The sequence below is a fragment of the Hesperophylax consimilis genome, chromosome 21, assembly GCF_061612785.1.
Source record: "Hesperophylax consimilis isolate HC1 chromosome 21, BYU_Hcon_1.0, whole genome shotgun sequence".
Classification (NCBI taxonomy): Eukaryota; Metazoa; Arthropoda; class Insecta; order Trichoptera; family Limnephilidae; genus Hesperophylax; species Hesperophylax consimilis.
In genome coordinates, this window is record NC_142856.1 from 23,271,164 (window position 1) to 23,284,368 (window position 13,205).

General features: G+C 37.8%; 1 protein-coding gene across 4 annotated transcripts in view; it reads right to left on the minus strand.

Annotated features, from left to right (window-relative positions):
• LOC149413758 (uncharacterized) overlaps nucleotides 1–13,205 on the minus strand; it is a 204,944-nt gene that overhangs the window by 9,575 nt on the left and 182,164 nt on the right. For all 4 annotated transcript variants that reach the window (XM_089644504.1, XM_089644503.1, XM_089644506.1 and 1 more), the window contains one exon: nucleotides 881–1,763. In XM_089644504.1, coding sequence (XP_089500630.1) covers nucleotides 881–1,753 — 873 coding nt within the window. In that variant the 5' untranslated portion in view covers nucleotides 1,754–1,763. The remainder of the gene's footprint in view (nucleotides 1–880; nucleotides 1,764–13,205) is intronic.

Genomic DNA, 13,205 nt, shown 5'->3' on the forward strand with positions numbered 1-13,205 from the left:
CATATTTTGGTAGTTTCGGAAATCTGCCTTGCCTATTATATGCCTTTAAGCATAAATATACCTCTCACACTATACTTCTAAGCCAGATGCTTTGAAAGCCGTACGAATCTGTACGAGGTTCACTTCATAACATCTGTCAAAATTCAAATTGCGGGGAGCAAAATGGATTCATGTAACTACCGTAGGATCTCCGAGATTAAAATTATAAAATAAAGTGGCTATTTCTGTTCTCAATTCTGTGTTCTTATTTTTACCATATTTTCTTTCGCAACATGTTTTACTTTCACTGAAAGGACCGGAACTTGGTAATCATAGAAAGGTTGGCACCTTTGGTTTAGGCAGATATCGGATATGATTCAAAGGGTGTAACAAAGATGCAAAATAACTGATCACCGAAGAGGCTTCTCTACAATATTTCTGTTGGACGAAGGATTTCTGGGAGACCTCAACATTGGTGGCCGAACCTTTTATAGGTGAACATCATATCCTAAGGCTTAGAGACGCTGTGTAGCCCTGATGACAGACCACCATCCATCGAAATGTTGTCGAATCGAAGCTCTATGGCAATACCATAGTTCCATTGGCTACAGGCATTTAGGACTCTTGTGTGCTACTCACACAAAAACGAGACCGATAAAGTGGAGGTGATTCCGAGAGGCGACCAGGGCTTCAAGGATTTCATCTAACATGGAGAGGATCCATCACCACCCATCAAATAGATTGCAACTTTTCCACCGAGAAGTCAAACAAAAGCAGGAAGATTATGCAGAAACTATTGTGCAAGACCACAATAAATCTGATACCCTTCCGCTGTACCGCCAAATGTCTAATGAACATTGATGAATTCAGGAATATATCTTAATAAACATCGTTTGCTTACCTCGCTTTGAGCATCTCCCCAGGCGTTCCAAATGTCCAAGATGGTCGCGTCTCCATCCAGCGGCTGTTCCATACTCCTCCATCTCTCGGTGATCACCCAGTCGGCTTCACTAGAGCGCGCGTGCCCGGGCTGATGTGGCAACAATGCGCGCACGAGCTCTGAGCACGTCGTGCCCGCTAGCACCCCGCTCACCCACAACTGTCGGTCATCCACCCAAACGCACACTTCTTCTCCTGCCTGCTCGCAATCATCTTCTTCACTCTCATCAGAAATTGCATTGCTGTAAAAATCTGGAACTAGCTGGTCTTTGACTCCTATGGATCTGTGTCCAGTTGCATCTAAACCTTCACTGTACAGTTGTGGAACGCGATCATTTAACCGATCTTTTAGTCCAATGGTTCTATGTCCAGAAGTCCTGGTTTCTGCCTGTCCATTAACATCATTATACAATTGTGGAACGCGATCGTTTAACCGCTCTTTAAGACCTATGGTTCTATGTCCAGAAGTCCTGGTCTCTGCATGTTCATAACCTTCATTATACAGTGTTGGAACGCGGTCGAACCCTTCTTTCATTCCGATAGTTCTATGTGCTAAAGCTCTTGCCTCGTAAACGCAGTCGCCCACAATCCTTTCATTGGTTTCCAAGCGATCTCTTGATCTGTCTTTTCCTCGGTTGGTCTTTGTTTCGCCTGTTCTATTGGGTGGTACGCGTTCCGAGGAGCGGTCTCCACCGCGGGTGAGCCTGCGGTCCGGCGTGCGGTCAGACGCGCGGTCGGGCGGGCGATCGACGGCTCGGTTGCGGGCGCGGTCAGTGGACCGCTCGAACGGGCGGTCGGATCGCTCCGCCCGCACCTCCCGGCAAGTAGCTTCCATCGCGCCGCACCTGGAAAAAGGTAAAAAATCGTTAAATGTCAAATAAAATAACTTCATAATCGAAAACATGCTGCACTGAAAGGCACACTAGGATAAATAAGTACATAATTAGACAATAAGTTCCAATTTCGTTCATATGTGAAATTAATCTAACCATATTTATTTTGAAATTAAACATTGACTTTGTTTATAACCATCGTGATTACAAACAAAGTTATTGTTTTATTTTATTAATATGTCAAACCATAAAGTAACTGCTTTCTACCAAAAATTTATTTAATGTATTTTATTTAGAAATCTCCACATACGGTGGAACAATATTAGGTAGGTAGGTACTGCCGGCTTCTAATGGGTAAGGGTTGCTTAGAATTGCTAAAAATGGACACACTTGAATTGTGTACAAAGCTGGACACCAGAAGGCTTATGAAGAAAAATTAATATATTATTATCGGTACTACAGAACTCCATCTCCTATATTTCTTAAAAAGGCTCTCACAGCGTCCCCAAATATGACAAAGGCCCTGAGCGAAATAATTTTCCTCACGGCCCTCTGTATGTGGAGATAATAATACTTAAAGTTTTTTCCTAACTAACTGCATTGTCATTTGTCATCTTAAAAAAGTGTTTGTCGATTACATTTACATTTTACGCATTATTTATGTTTTAAAATGATCTATTTCTGGGTAGGTAATAAACGTGTTGCACTTCCTCCTCCTTTAAACAAAGTTTCAGACAGCCTTCAAATGTTCATCATCAGGTTAGATATGGCATCTTTTACCCGCTGTTCTCTTGACCGTGAGAATAATGTGATTTACTCGACCATGTTTACAATAGGAACGTCTTCACAGCTAAAATAATCCCCCACTTTTACCACTTCTAATAAAAGGTGATAATCGTACGTATCTACATGTAAGTATATCATTATGTAGGCACCATCTCTTTGATTCCATATCAGACAGTACGTCTGACTAAATGTAATTTGATGGAGTTACAAAAATGTAGAGTAGATTCAATTCTTCCGCAATAGTCGCTTCGATAAGGTTCATGCTCCGGTGGTGGTGATGGATGATGGATCAAAGAGTTAACTTGAAGCATGGCTGCCTTTGAGGCCGCTATCAGTTGTGAAGGAGTTACCACTTACAACGCCATTAAGTTTTACTCGAATTTTTGGTCGACGAGTCCGGGACGCTTTCCGCTATTGTGTGTGCAGATTAATCACTGAAAAAGGTCATATCAACAACTCGAAAATATGAAACCGAACAAAGATAAAGAAAATTAAAAAAGGAAACTGCCGCAACTGGGACTCTGGATTTTCTAGTCTTACCGGAACTCACATCTCTACCAATTGAGTCAGTGTCACATCATCAACACATTACATTCCGTTGTAAGTGGTTTCATAAAATATTCTTTAGCCTCAGAAATCTATACCACATATCGGCCATCAGCTCAATCCATTACCGATAATTACAGCTTGAAATCTATTACCATTTTGAATTACGTTTCCATTATCGGCAGGCAGGTTCACATGTTCCTAGTGTTCCTACTCGTACTAGCAGTCGATAGTCTATATGAATAAATCGCGTGTTTAAGTGCACTAAACCGCATAATGATGTATACCCACATATTATATTATAATTTCTATACAAAGCTCCACCGATTTGAATTTTCGCGGAAAGCGATTAGGTATTATTTGTATTCGTCAAAATGGCGCGTCACGAAATCGGCGAAAGTGTAGTTTGACTAAAACGTAACTAATCAATAATACTAATAGTAAATTAGTTACGTATTTTCATCAGATCGTGTTAAAAATTGCAATATAGTAAAATAGATGACTGTTGTTCTTAACGGGTTATTAGCTGAATGATTAGCGAAATTTTCGGTCCCGCCAAATCTACAGCAAGGCCGAGAAATAAAGATGGCGGTGGTTTTAGGCATAGAATTAAGAATAACACAAGAAAAGTGACAATTACAACCAGTCTATGCTCAAATTTAAAATTCAGAAATTCTGTCTCAAGTCTAAATCAAATCGAATGACAAATACGATGGCATTGTAAGAGAGTTTGGACGGGTTGTGTCACGGAATTGGAACAATTAATCAACTTTCAATGTTAATTGGCAAGTTTTGTGAAGGTTCTATTATTATATTATTATTGGCCAGTTGATTCACAAAACTGAAATCACAACACGACTTGAATATAACCTTCACAGTACTTGAAAATCAATAGTGAAATTTGACGAATTGTTCAAATTCTGTGAAATAACCCGTCCTTAATGTTGTGTAATCAATATTGATTAATTGATTACTGACATAATACCTTTTCACTATTAGATTGTGAAAAAAAACTATGCCGCTATTTAGGTCTCCCGGCCAAGGAGAATCGATAAATATAGGGGAACACTTAAAAATATTGTCCCAGAATATTGAGGGAACCTCTCCATCAAAGATGGATTTCCTTTTCAAAATACTCTCTGACAGAAACATCGATATTGTGCTACTCCAGGAGACACCGGCTACCTCCTAGCTACCTTCTAGCGTCAGTGCGGGGAAACCCAAAACATGGGTTTGCAACCTACATCAAGCCGGAGTTGCAGAATATCACCCGAAAAATCACTGATAGATATCACGCGATCGGAATTCAGGTTGGAAAACTTGCTGTTTTTAATATCTACAAACCTCCCAATGAATTATGGCAGTCACCAGCTCTTCCTGCACACAATCACCCGGCGGTGTATGTTGGTGATTCTAATAGCCACCACTTCCTATGGGGCTACTCGACGACCGATAAAGCTGGAGAGCAGATCACCGATTGGGCGTCAGCACAGGATTGCCAACTTATTTCAAAAGGGGACATACTTCTCTGCGCGATGGCGATGTGAATATACGCCTGACTTATGTTTTGTCTCTACAGCGCCGGACGGAAAACCTATGAGGGTTTCGAGAACTATATTGAACAGTACCCACATAGCCAAAACACGCCAGTCATGCTAAGCATAAGCATACAGATTCCGTGTATCTCCAGCAATCCGATGCCACGGTGGAATCTAAGAAAGGCAAAATGGCGAGACTTCTCGGAATATGTTGACAGAGTTGTGGATAACATACCACCAAAACCGAATTCCTACGATCGATTTTCAAACCTTTTATTTATAGCCGCAAAGAAATTTATACCTAGACGCTACAGAAAAGTGTATATTCCAACATGGAGCTCAGAAAGTGAACACCATCTAGCTGAAAGGACCTGCGAGTCAAAAGGTCTTATGTAAATTTGCGACTTCTGTTTTCTTTTAAATTAGAATAGATTACACTAAATAATTATATTGATGTTAAGAAGTTTATGGACATCCAATATATGATGTTAACTTTTTGTACCTCACAAAAACGTCTTTATCCTCTTCGTGAGGGATATTGAACCAAAATAAATCACTGAAATAGTCAAGTCACAGTTTTCCACCTTATGTTGCTGTATTTGTTGGTGAGTGATGAATGTTGGTCCCACCCTGTGAATATAAATAGTGATGGCGTGTCGGGCCCCGAGCCAGCACTGCGGCATACCCATCGATCCAGCCACAGAGCCTCCATAGAGCTTCCATATAGCCTTAAAACAAGGCTCCGTGACGAGTAGGTACCTAATCGACTTAACCGACCTATTATAATGCGCGTTTACTTCTTTATAACAATAAAATATACCCAATATGAATTAAGATGGCGGATTAGTCAACATTCTGTAATTAACACAATGTAGTATGTTATCTTCACATCTCGTGATGTGATGAAAATGACACATTGGACAACCGTACACACTCTTGAGACTTTGCTTTCACATGCCGTCTCATTCATGCTAAAAGTTATATCTAACATATCCAAGGCCGACTACAGTACATGACAACCTTGGCGGGCGACGGATTTCGAAGTGTCACGTGATCAAGTCAGTGCCATCGATCAACGATAGTTTGCGAATAGAGGCGATTGTTTTTGATACTTGTTATTACTGCTGATTTGTGTTGTTTCACCGCAAGCATATAAATAAACAGTGTTTAGACTATTTTAAACATTGAAGTTTAATGGCCTACCAATAACACACCGTCATAACAGAACCTCAATGGCTAATGGCTACCAGGTACCTACTGCCTGCCTTCTTTCTGCCCCAGATGTGCCGTGACACGAACCATGGGAATTTTTTGTTTTTGTTTTTAATTTGAATACCGCAAAAGAGGCGCACCGGTAGGACTACGCCTCCCCGATTAGGGTATGTTGTGAGACTGAAGGGAGAGTGGAGGGGAAAGAGACAGGGAAGAGAAAGGTTGGGTTGTGTTATGTAATGTCTGGTAAAACAACCAAAGTCTTGCTGGACACACGACCGTTCTGATTGAGTCTATAAGTTATTCTGCCAGGGACCTATGAATCGGCTATCCTCGGGTGCAGTCGGAGCCATTCGTTCCCAACGGTGCAAGCAGTACACCTAATAAATAACACCTTTTGGTTCTAGACTCTATCTCACTTACACTTGCCTAACATTGTAGATCTCCATCCCATTTGAATTTCGTAATCATGGTGAAACCCATTTATCTATTGGAAATGTAAAGCCTGATTGGCCAAATATTTGAATCACAAAACACGTTCAAAAGGCATTTCTTGGTGTTCTTCTACATTCTATGGTGCTAGTTCTACAGAGACTTTCATTACAATTTTCGTGAAGTTTTAATCAGTGAATTTAGAATATTGCGCCAAGATGACTCCAGTTTGTGTTGCTGATGGGAGTGGGAAAGAGGAGAAGACGGGAGAGAGCAAGATTGGAAAGTACCTAAGACTATTAAACATGACTAAAACATTTCGAACGACGTTTCGATAATTCTGAATGTTTTCTTTCAACACGGCGGTATTGAATACTAGTCGTATCTTTTACCTACCACTGGTTAACCTCTGGCGCTGCCTGTCAGCAATATAGCTGTTGCATTATGACAAGGTGACTATTTGACGCCAAAAGCTGCTTTATCGAGTATTCGTCTATTGTTGTCGTATAGGTTACATATCTACAAAACTTACTGCGGCCGGGAGAACAATTACAAGTCCTTAAAGTCGACCTCTCCTGTGGTGACGTTTTCTACACTACTTTACTAACCATGAGCTCGAAGATTTAGTACATGTATTGTCTTAAACATTCTGCGGAAAACTCTTTTAAAGATTTTAAACAATCATATGCAAGATAATCTTCTGGAAGAAATGTAAAAATATGAGTTTATCGATCTGGTGAAATATTACCTACTAAGTTGTAGTGACAATATTGCTAAACGATTTCTTAAAAAAACAAGAACAAAATAAGTTTCAAATTGTCTTAAAGTCTAAAATAGAGCATTGAGAATAATACTTGCTAATAGTGAAACAGATGCTGATCTTGAACGCGATGATATTTATACATGAAATAATAAATAACCTATTACCATAGTACTTTTCAAACAAGATTATATACAACAAAGACATTCAAAGATATAATACAAGAAAGTGCAATGAAATTAGATTACCAAAAAGGACAAGCCAATGCACAAAATATTTTACAAAGAAATGCAATATTATAATGCGTTGCCGGAAACTATAAAGTCTGCACCAATTGATAGATTCAAGCTGGATTGTAGGAACCGTATTAATCGATTAATCAATGTAATAATCTATGTATGTGTGATGTATGGTTATAAGTTGAGTATTTAAGCGATAGATGGCGCTAGTCATAAAGCTTGCTTCAGAGTCCGTCAGATGTCGCTAGAGTGTAACAGATGCTTGTGAGGTTATAGTGTATATATAACCTCACAAGCATCTGTTACACTCTAGCGACATCTGACGGGCTCTGGAGTAAGCTTTATGACTAGCGCTATCTATCGCTTAAATACTCAACTTATTACCATACATCACAGTATGTATGTAATATAAAATTAAACTTGGATGAACAAACGCCAAAAATAAAAATAAATTAATAAATAATGATCAGAAAAGAATAGCTCATTTCTGCTAATTTATTTCCTGACCCATTTCTGATATCACACATTCAAGTAAACTAACTAACTAACCATCATTTCGTTTGCCCGCAAGGGGAAGCAGAAGAGTTACCGAGTTGAACCGCCGCGCAACTCTGTCTTGGCACACACTCCTTACTTCATTCACATTCATACATAAATATTATTATTTGCTTAATATATACTAGATGGAAATTTCAATACTATGGTCGACATCCACGCTCTGCGCACATAGATAATTGATGTTCCCGGGAGACGTTTCTCGATGAGCGATATTGATATTGAAACTTGTATTATTACTGGGTCTCCAAATTTTAACATGGTCCTTACACGGTTTTCCACACATACGCCTAAGGGTAAGGAATCTCTCTATCTACATAGATGAGAGTAACCGTGTCGGGCGGCGTGGTTGATTATAACAACCTTACGACTGTAATTTTTTCAACAAAAGATCATTAATGCTCATGTTATCTCTGATGGTCTTATGTTTTGCTAGATATTAAAATAGAATCAATGAAAACCATATATCGTCAGTGGGGTACCAACGTAGGCTGTAAAATACCCGCACTGGATCATTCAAATGAATGGAAAAAAGGGTGAAAGATTGTAATGTATTATGTAATACATTTCGTATGATTTCGTGGTTGATTTGAATTTTTATAAATATCTACAGATTTATTCCGAGGTTGATGAAATTGTGCACACTTGATCTTTAACGAAAGAGGAAGATCTGCATCTGATTTGGAAAAACTTTGTGTTAAGTCCGGGTAATGTCGGGGACTTCAGCTAGTTTGATATAAACCTCATTATCGTGGACGTTCCGGATTCTTGCATAAAATCGCTGCTTTGGTATAAACATAGTTTCTAAAAAGCGTTTACTTTGTTCATACCACTGAATAGATAAAGTCTAGAATAATGGTGTTGCATCCGAAACTACTTCAGATGAACATGAAAATGGACTGAAAACAATTTAAAACGAAACGAAATTAATGGGTGTTTGCCGGAATTGGGGACGGTATGTGTAGGAATGAACAAGGTATGGAAGTAGGGTTAAAATGAAGACCATTCACTTACTACTGCATCTCTGCGAATTAGCACAAAACAATATATTGAGTTCCACCACAATGCCTCGAGGTAATTATCGCCACAAAAAAACGAAATAAATCTTAAATAATATTAGGCACATCCATTGATGTATTATACTAGATTAGCCCTGTCTAGTTAAATTCATTTTAAAAATGACACCACACAGCGTACGTCACAAATATGGAGATAAACTTAACAACCCAACTCTGTTTAAACTTCTTGTAACAAGCGTTCAAACTCGTCAGCGAAACCAAGGAACAGCGTTCATTTTGTTACCGAGGTGTTGTTGTAATTTGAATACGAAGCCATCACCAAACCAACATTTTTTTATTAAACCAGGTCTGAATCAGCCATAGCTGGGAAGCAAAATAAGTAAACTCTAGACCAACAAAAGGCAAAACGCAATGCACAGTGTCCATTTCGCATTGTGACACAATGCGTGGACCTTTTCATAAATGTGCACGTGAACCAAACCAAAATTGTGTTGGGGTTATTAATTAATGGATATCCCGTGTCTAGTCTATCGGCACATCCGAGATAGTCAATTTACTTCTTTTCACTTTTCAAACGAGATTGTGTGGGCGAAAAATACCAACAGCTTGCTTCCAGTATTTCAATTCTTCTGTAGTTTTTTTTACAAAACAAATGCACTCAAATTTTCACTCTATTCTTACCATTCTTACAAATTATAAATAGTTTTCCAGAAAGGTGATGGTTAAGGACAGATAGGAAAAGGATAAATGTCATTCCGGTAGGAACTAAGCATATTCTCAATTTCAAAACCAAACAAATATGGTTTATACCGTTTTAAATCAATTTCAGCCAATGTACATTTCGACTGCTACACCCCAGACGGCTAAATAAATTTACTACCGGTAAAGAAATAGTTTAGTTAATTTGAAAAAAAATGATCACTTAGTTAATTGAAGTTAGAGGTCTCCCCTTAGCCGCTAAAATACAGATACTAATCACCTCTTATATAAAATCAAAAGTATTTCATTATTATTTTCTCACATCGCGTCATTATTTTAAAATCCGTGTGTAGTTCCAATTTGTGATGCGCGTGCCATTTTTTCTAACCCATCTAAAATAAAATTGTCGAAACGTTCGTCATTTCATCGCTACAGTTGTAAAAAACGTATTTTAGTACTGGAGGTAGTGAAATAATAGAATTATTTGATAACAGTTTTTTGCAGGTGTCAGTTGCGTGGGAACAAATCGTATGAAAAAAGTTGGTGAAGTGTTTATATAAAAGTTCTTTACACCTCCAAGACATTTCTTTGTTTTTTTTTTTTAAACAAGAAACCACTTCTAATTGAAGAGGTTCTTCAACTGTCGGCTACCAATGAAGGCTGTTCCGAGTTCTTAAGCATTCACCTAAATTTATTTTTTGTTTGTTTATTTTTAGCACAGACGTTAAAATTCAGCCAGTCAATCAGAGAAAGGGAACAAACTAAGTTGCGAAGAGTGTGGGAGGTGGCGTGACCGTCTCTTTTTTTTGTGATTTGTCTATCAATGAATTTGACGGTATACAGGCAACTCGCATTGTAATACCACTATCCATTCCTCGAAAATAAAATCTGCCTACGAATTACTAGTCTACTATGGCGCTCAAATCGCTGGCTGCGTAAAAAACTTAGCTACAAATCCCAAATCGGGTAAACAAAAGTTCGGACTTGTTTCCAAAATTGAATATTTAGCTACACTGTTTAGTTAAACCCTTTTACAAATGTGTTATAATTTATCCATCTCACTATATATGCGTCGATCCGCCAGGCGGTTCGTTAAAAAACGAACATTTTGATCCTGCGTAGAATTCCCACAATGTATTACGCTGCAAGCCTTACATTAGCGAACGTTTCTACACAGAGTCTGGTTATTTCAATGTGCTTCTTCAGCGGTCAATGTACGACTGACGTCGTGGTTTATTCAAAGCATGCTCGAACCCCCTGGTGCCAAAAACATGGTCACGTGGTTTGCCTCCAGCTCGACGAAATTTGACCCAGATTTGATGTAAAGGCAAATATATCAATTTGGATGTCTATGATTTTTGGACTAAATGATGTAAAGTACCAGCTTTTATTTAGTTAACCTATTAAGTGAACTTTTAAAATATACTAGTGATATAACTCGAGTCTTTTGAATCGGCAAATCATTTATTAGTTAGTTTAGGGGAATATTTGGACTATATCTGGAACCAAAAAATAATTGATTTACATTCTAACATTAGACAAAAACATCGTTTAGTTTTAAATTCTGTGTTCAGAATATGTGCAGTTTTTTAACAAAATCTATTTTAAAATCAATGCATCACGCCCATAGTTTGTTGCTATTAGTAAAATACTGCTACAGTCGACATTTTTCAGTGGTATAATGCAATGTGACCCATTCTAAAGAATATAACTTTATTTATTTCACAACAATATGACTAGTAACCGGTGATAATCATTGTGGGAATAAGCAATGGCAGAAAATTAGAAAACAGATTGGCAGATGAGAAACGTAATATTTTCAATTTCACGATTTAACATTCACCATTTATTTGAGTCAAACACCTGAACAGAATTATTACCTACCTTGGCCGAAAGTATGTTAGGCATCTTCTAGGTGTGTAAGGATTAAAATCTCGCCCATCCTCTTTCAAATAATTCTGTAATGTTTAGTATTTGAACATCCATAAACGTGTTTTTTAAATAATTTATAGCATCAGAATTGTGAAGGTTCGGATTCACCTACATTTAGGAGCCCCTGACCTCTTGCTCGGATCATTAGCCATTCATCTTGGTTGACAGTTAAACGTACAATATAATCTGAGAGACGTAATGACCTAGAAACACATTTTTTCCACTAATTTCTTACGTCCGCCGTTCATTTAGCTCGCGGAACAACAATCTTTTCTTTTTATTATCTTGGATATGTGGCCATTTTATTATACTGTAGCTGTAAAAAAGGTGACTAAAAATATCAGTGGAGTGCAACTAACTTCAGCATCCATGATTTTAATCGGGCGTTACTATTAATTTTTAACGATTTCATGTTGTAAAAATATTAATTGCGTATTAATTTCCGCAACCGTAATTTGAGCACTGTGATCTTCCACTAACTGGACATCCGCTCTGAGGTAAGTACTAATCTTAGCTATCTCTTAATATTTTCCTACACATCAGGAGTTTCCCAAGGATCCCACCTAGGACCTCTGTTGTTGCTTCTATACGTTAGCAACATCGACAATTGTTTCAAAGTAGTGAGTGTTGAATACGGAGTTTAAGAGAACACAAAAATCAATTAGACATTTATAAATATAAACGATAACTAAGAAGTTAAAGTGGTTAATCATATAAACCGACTCTTATGTAACCTGAAAAAATGTAATGCAAAATCTTCCAACAATTGTTTTAACCCTATAATATTCTCCCATAAAATGCTAAAAGATCCAGTTAATTTAGGAACTTGAAAATCATGTCACTACCATTAGGAAATATAAGACTTGATGGTAAAGGCGTAAAATAAATTAATAAAACCCATGTAGGACTTCAGTCTAGCATCAAAGCTGGTGTCAACACTAATTTAACTATTCCACCTACCGAGATACTAAAAGGAAATATTCTTGGAGGGACGAGTGTACTCTTTCAGAGCACTTCTTACGGGAAGCTTATATGGCACCGACTATGCCATTTTAAGGGTACCTTCAAGAAAAGAGACGTCAAACAATTTCTATAAACGCCTATTTATTTTATTCATAATTAATGTTTGATCCTGTGCGGGTATTTTACAGCCTATGTTGGTACCCCACTGACGATATATGGTTTTCATTGATTCTATTTTAATATCTAGCAAACATAAGACCATCAGAGATAACATGAGCATTAATGATCTTTTGTTGAAAAAATTACCGTCGTACAGTTGTTCATAAATCAAAGCGCGTTGCAGAGAGGTAATAATTACAAGGTACGGAAGACACGCCTTAAAGTGGTGTCCGCTAATTATCTATATTTGATGGGTTGAATTAAAATTAATGAATGGTGAATTTGTTATTGAAAGCTAATGTTTTATATATTATTCTGTGTATCATATTACATAATTGCACACTATTCCAAACATTTGAACGGAATACAGCTTTTGAAACGATGATCTCAATCAACATGCTTACACAGACGTAGGCGTGTGCTCTAAATATAACAGAGTGCTAAAACAGAGGTTGTTCGATGAGTTACCAAAAAAATTGTTGGATATTAGAGCTATAACACTGCAATATCTAGGTCAAATCATGGGTCGCACTAAATACAATCCAATGGAATGGATCCAGGGGAATACACAGCAAAGGAAGACGTTGCACCTTGTGGCTTTGAAACACTTGATA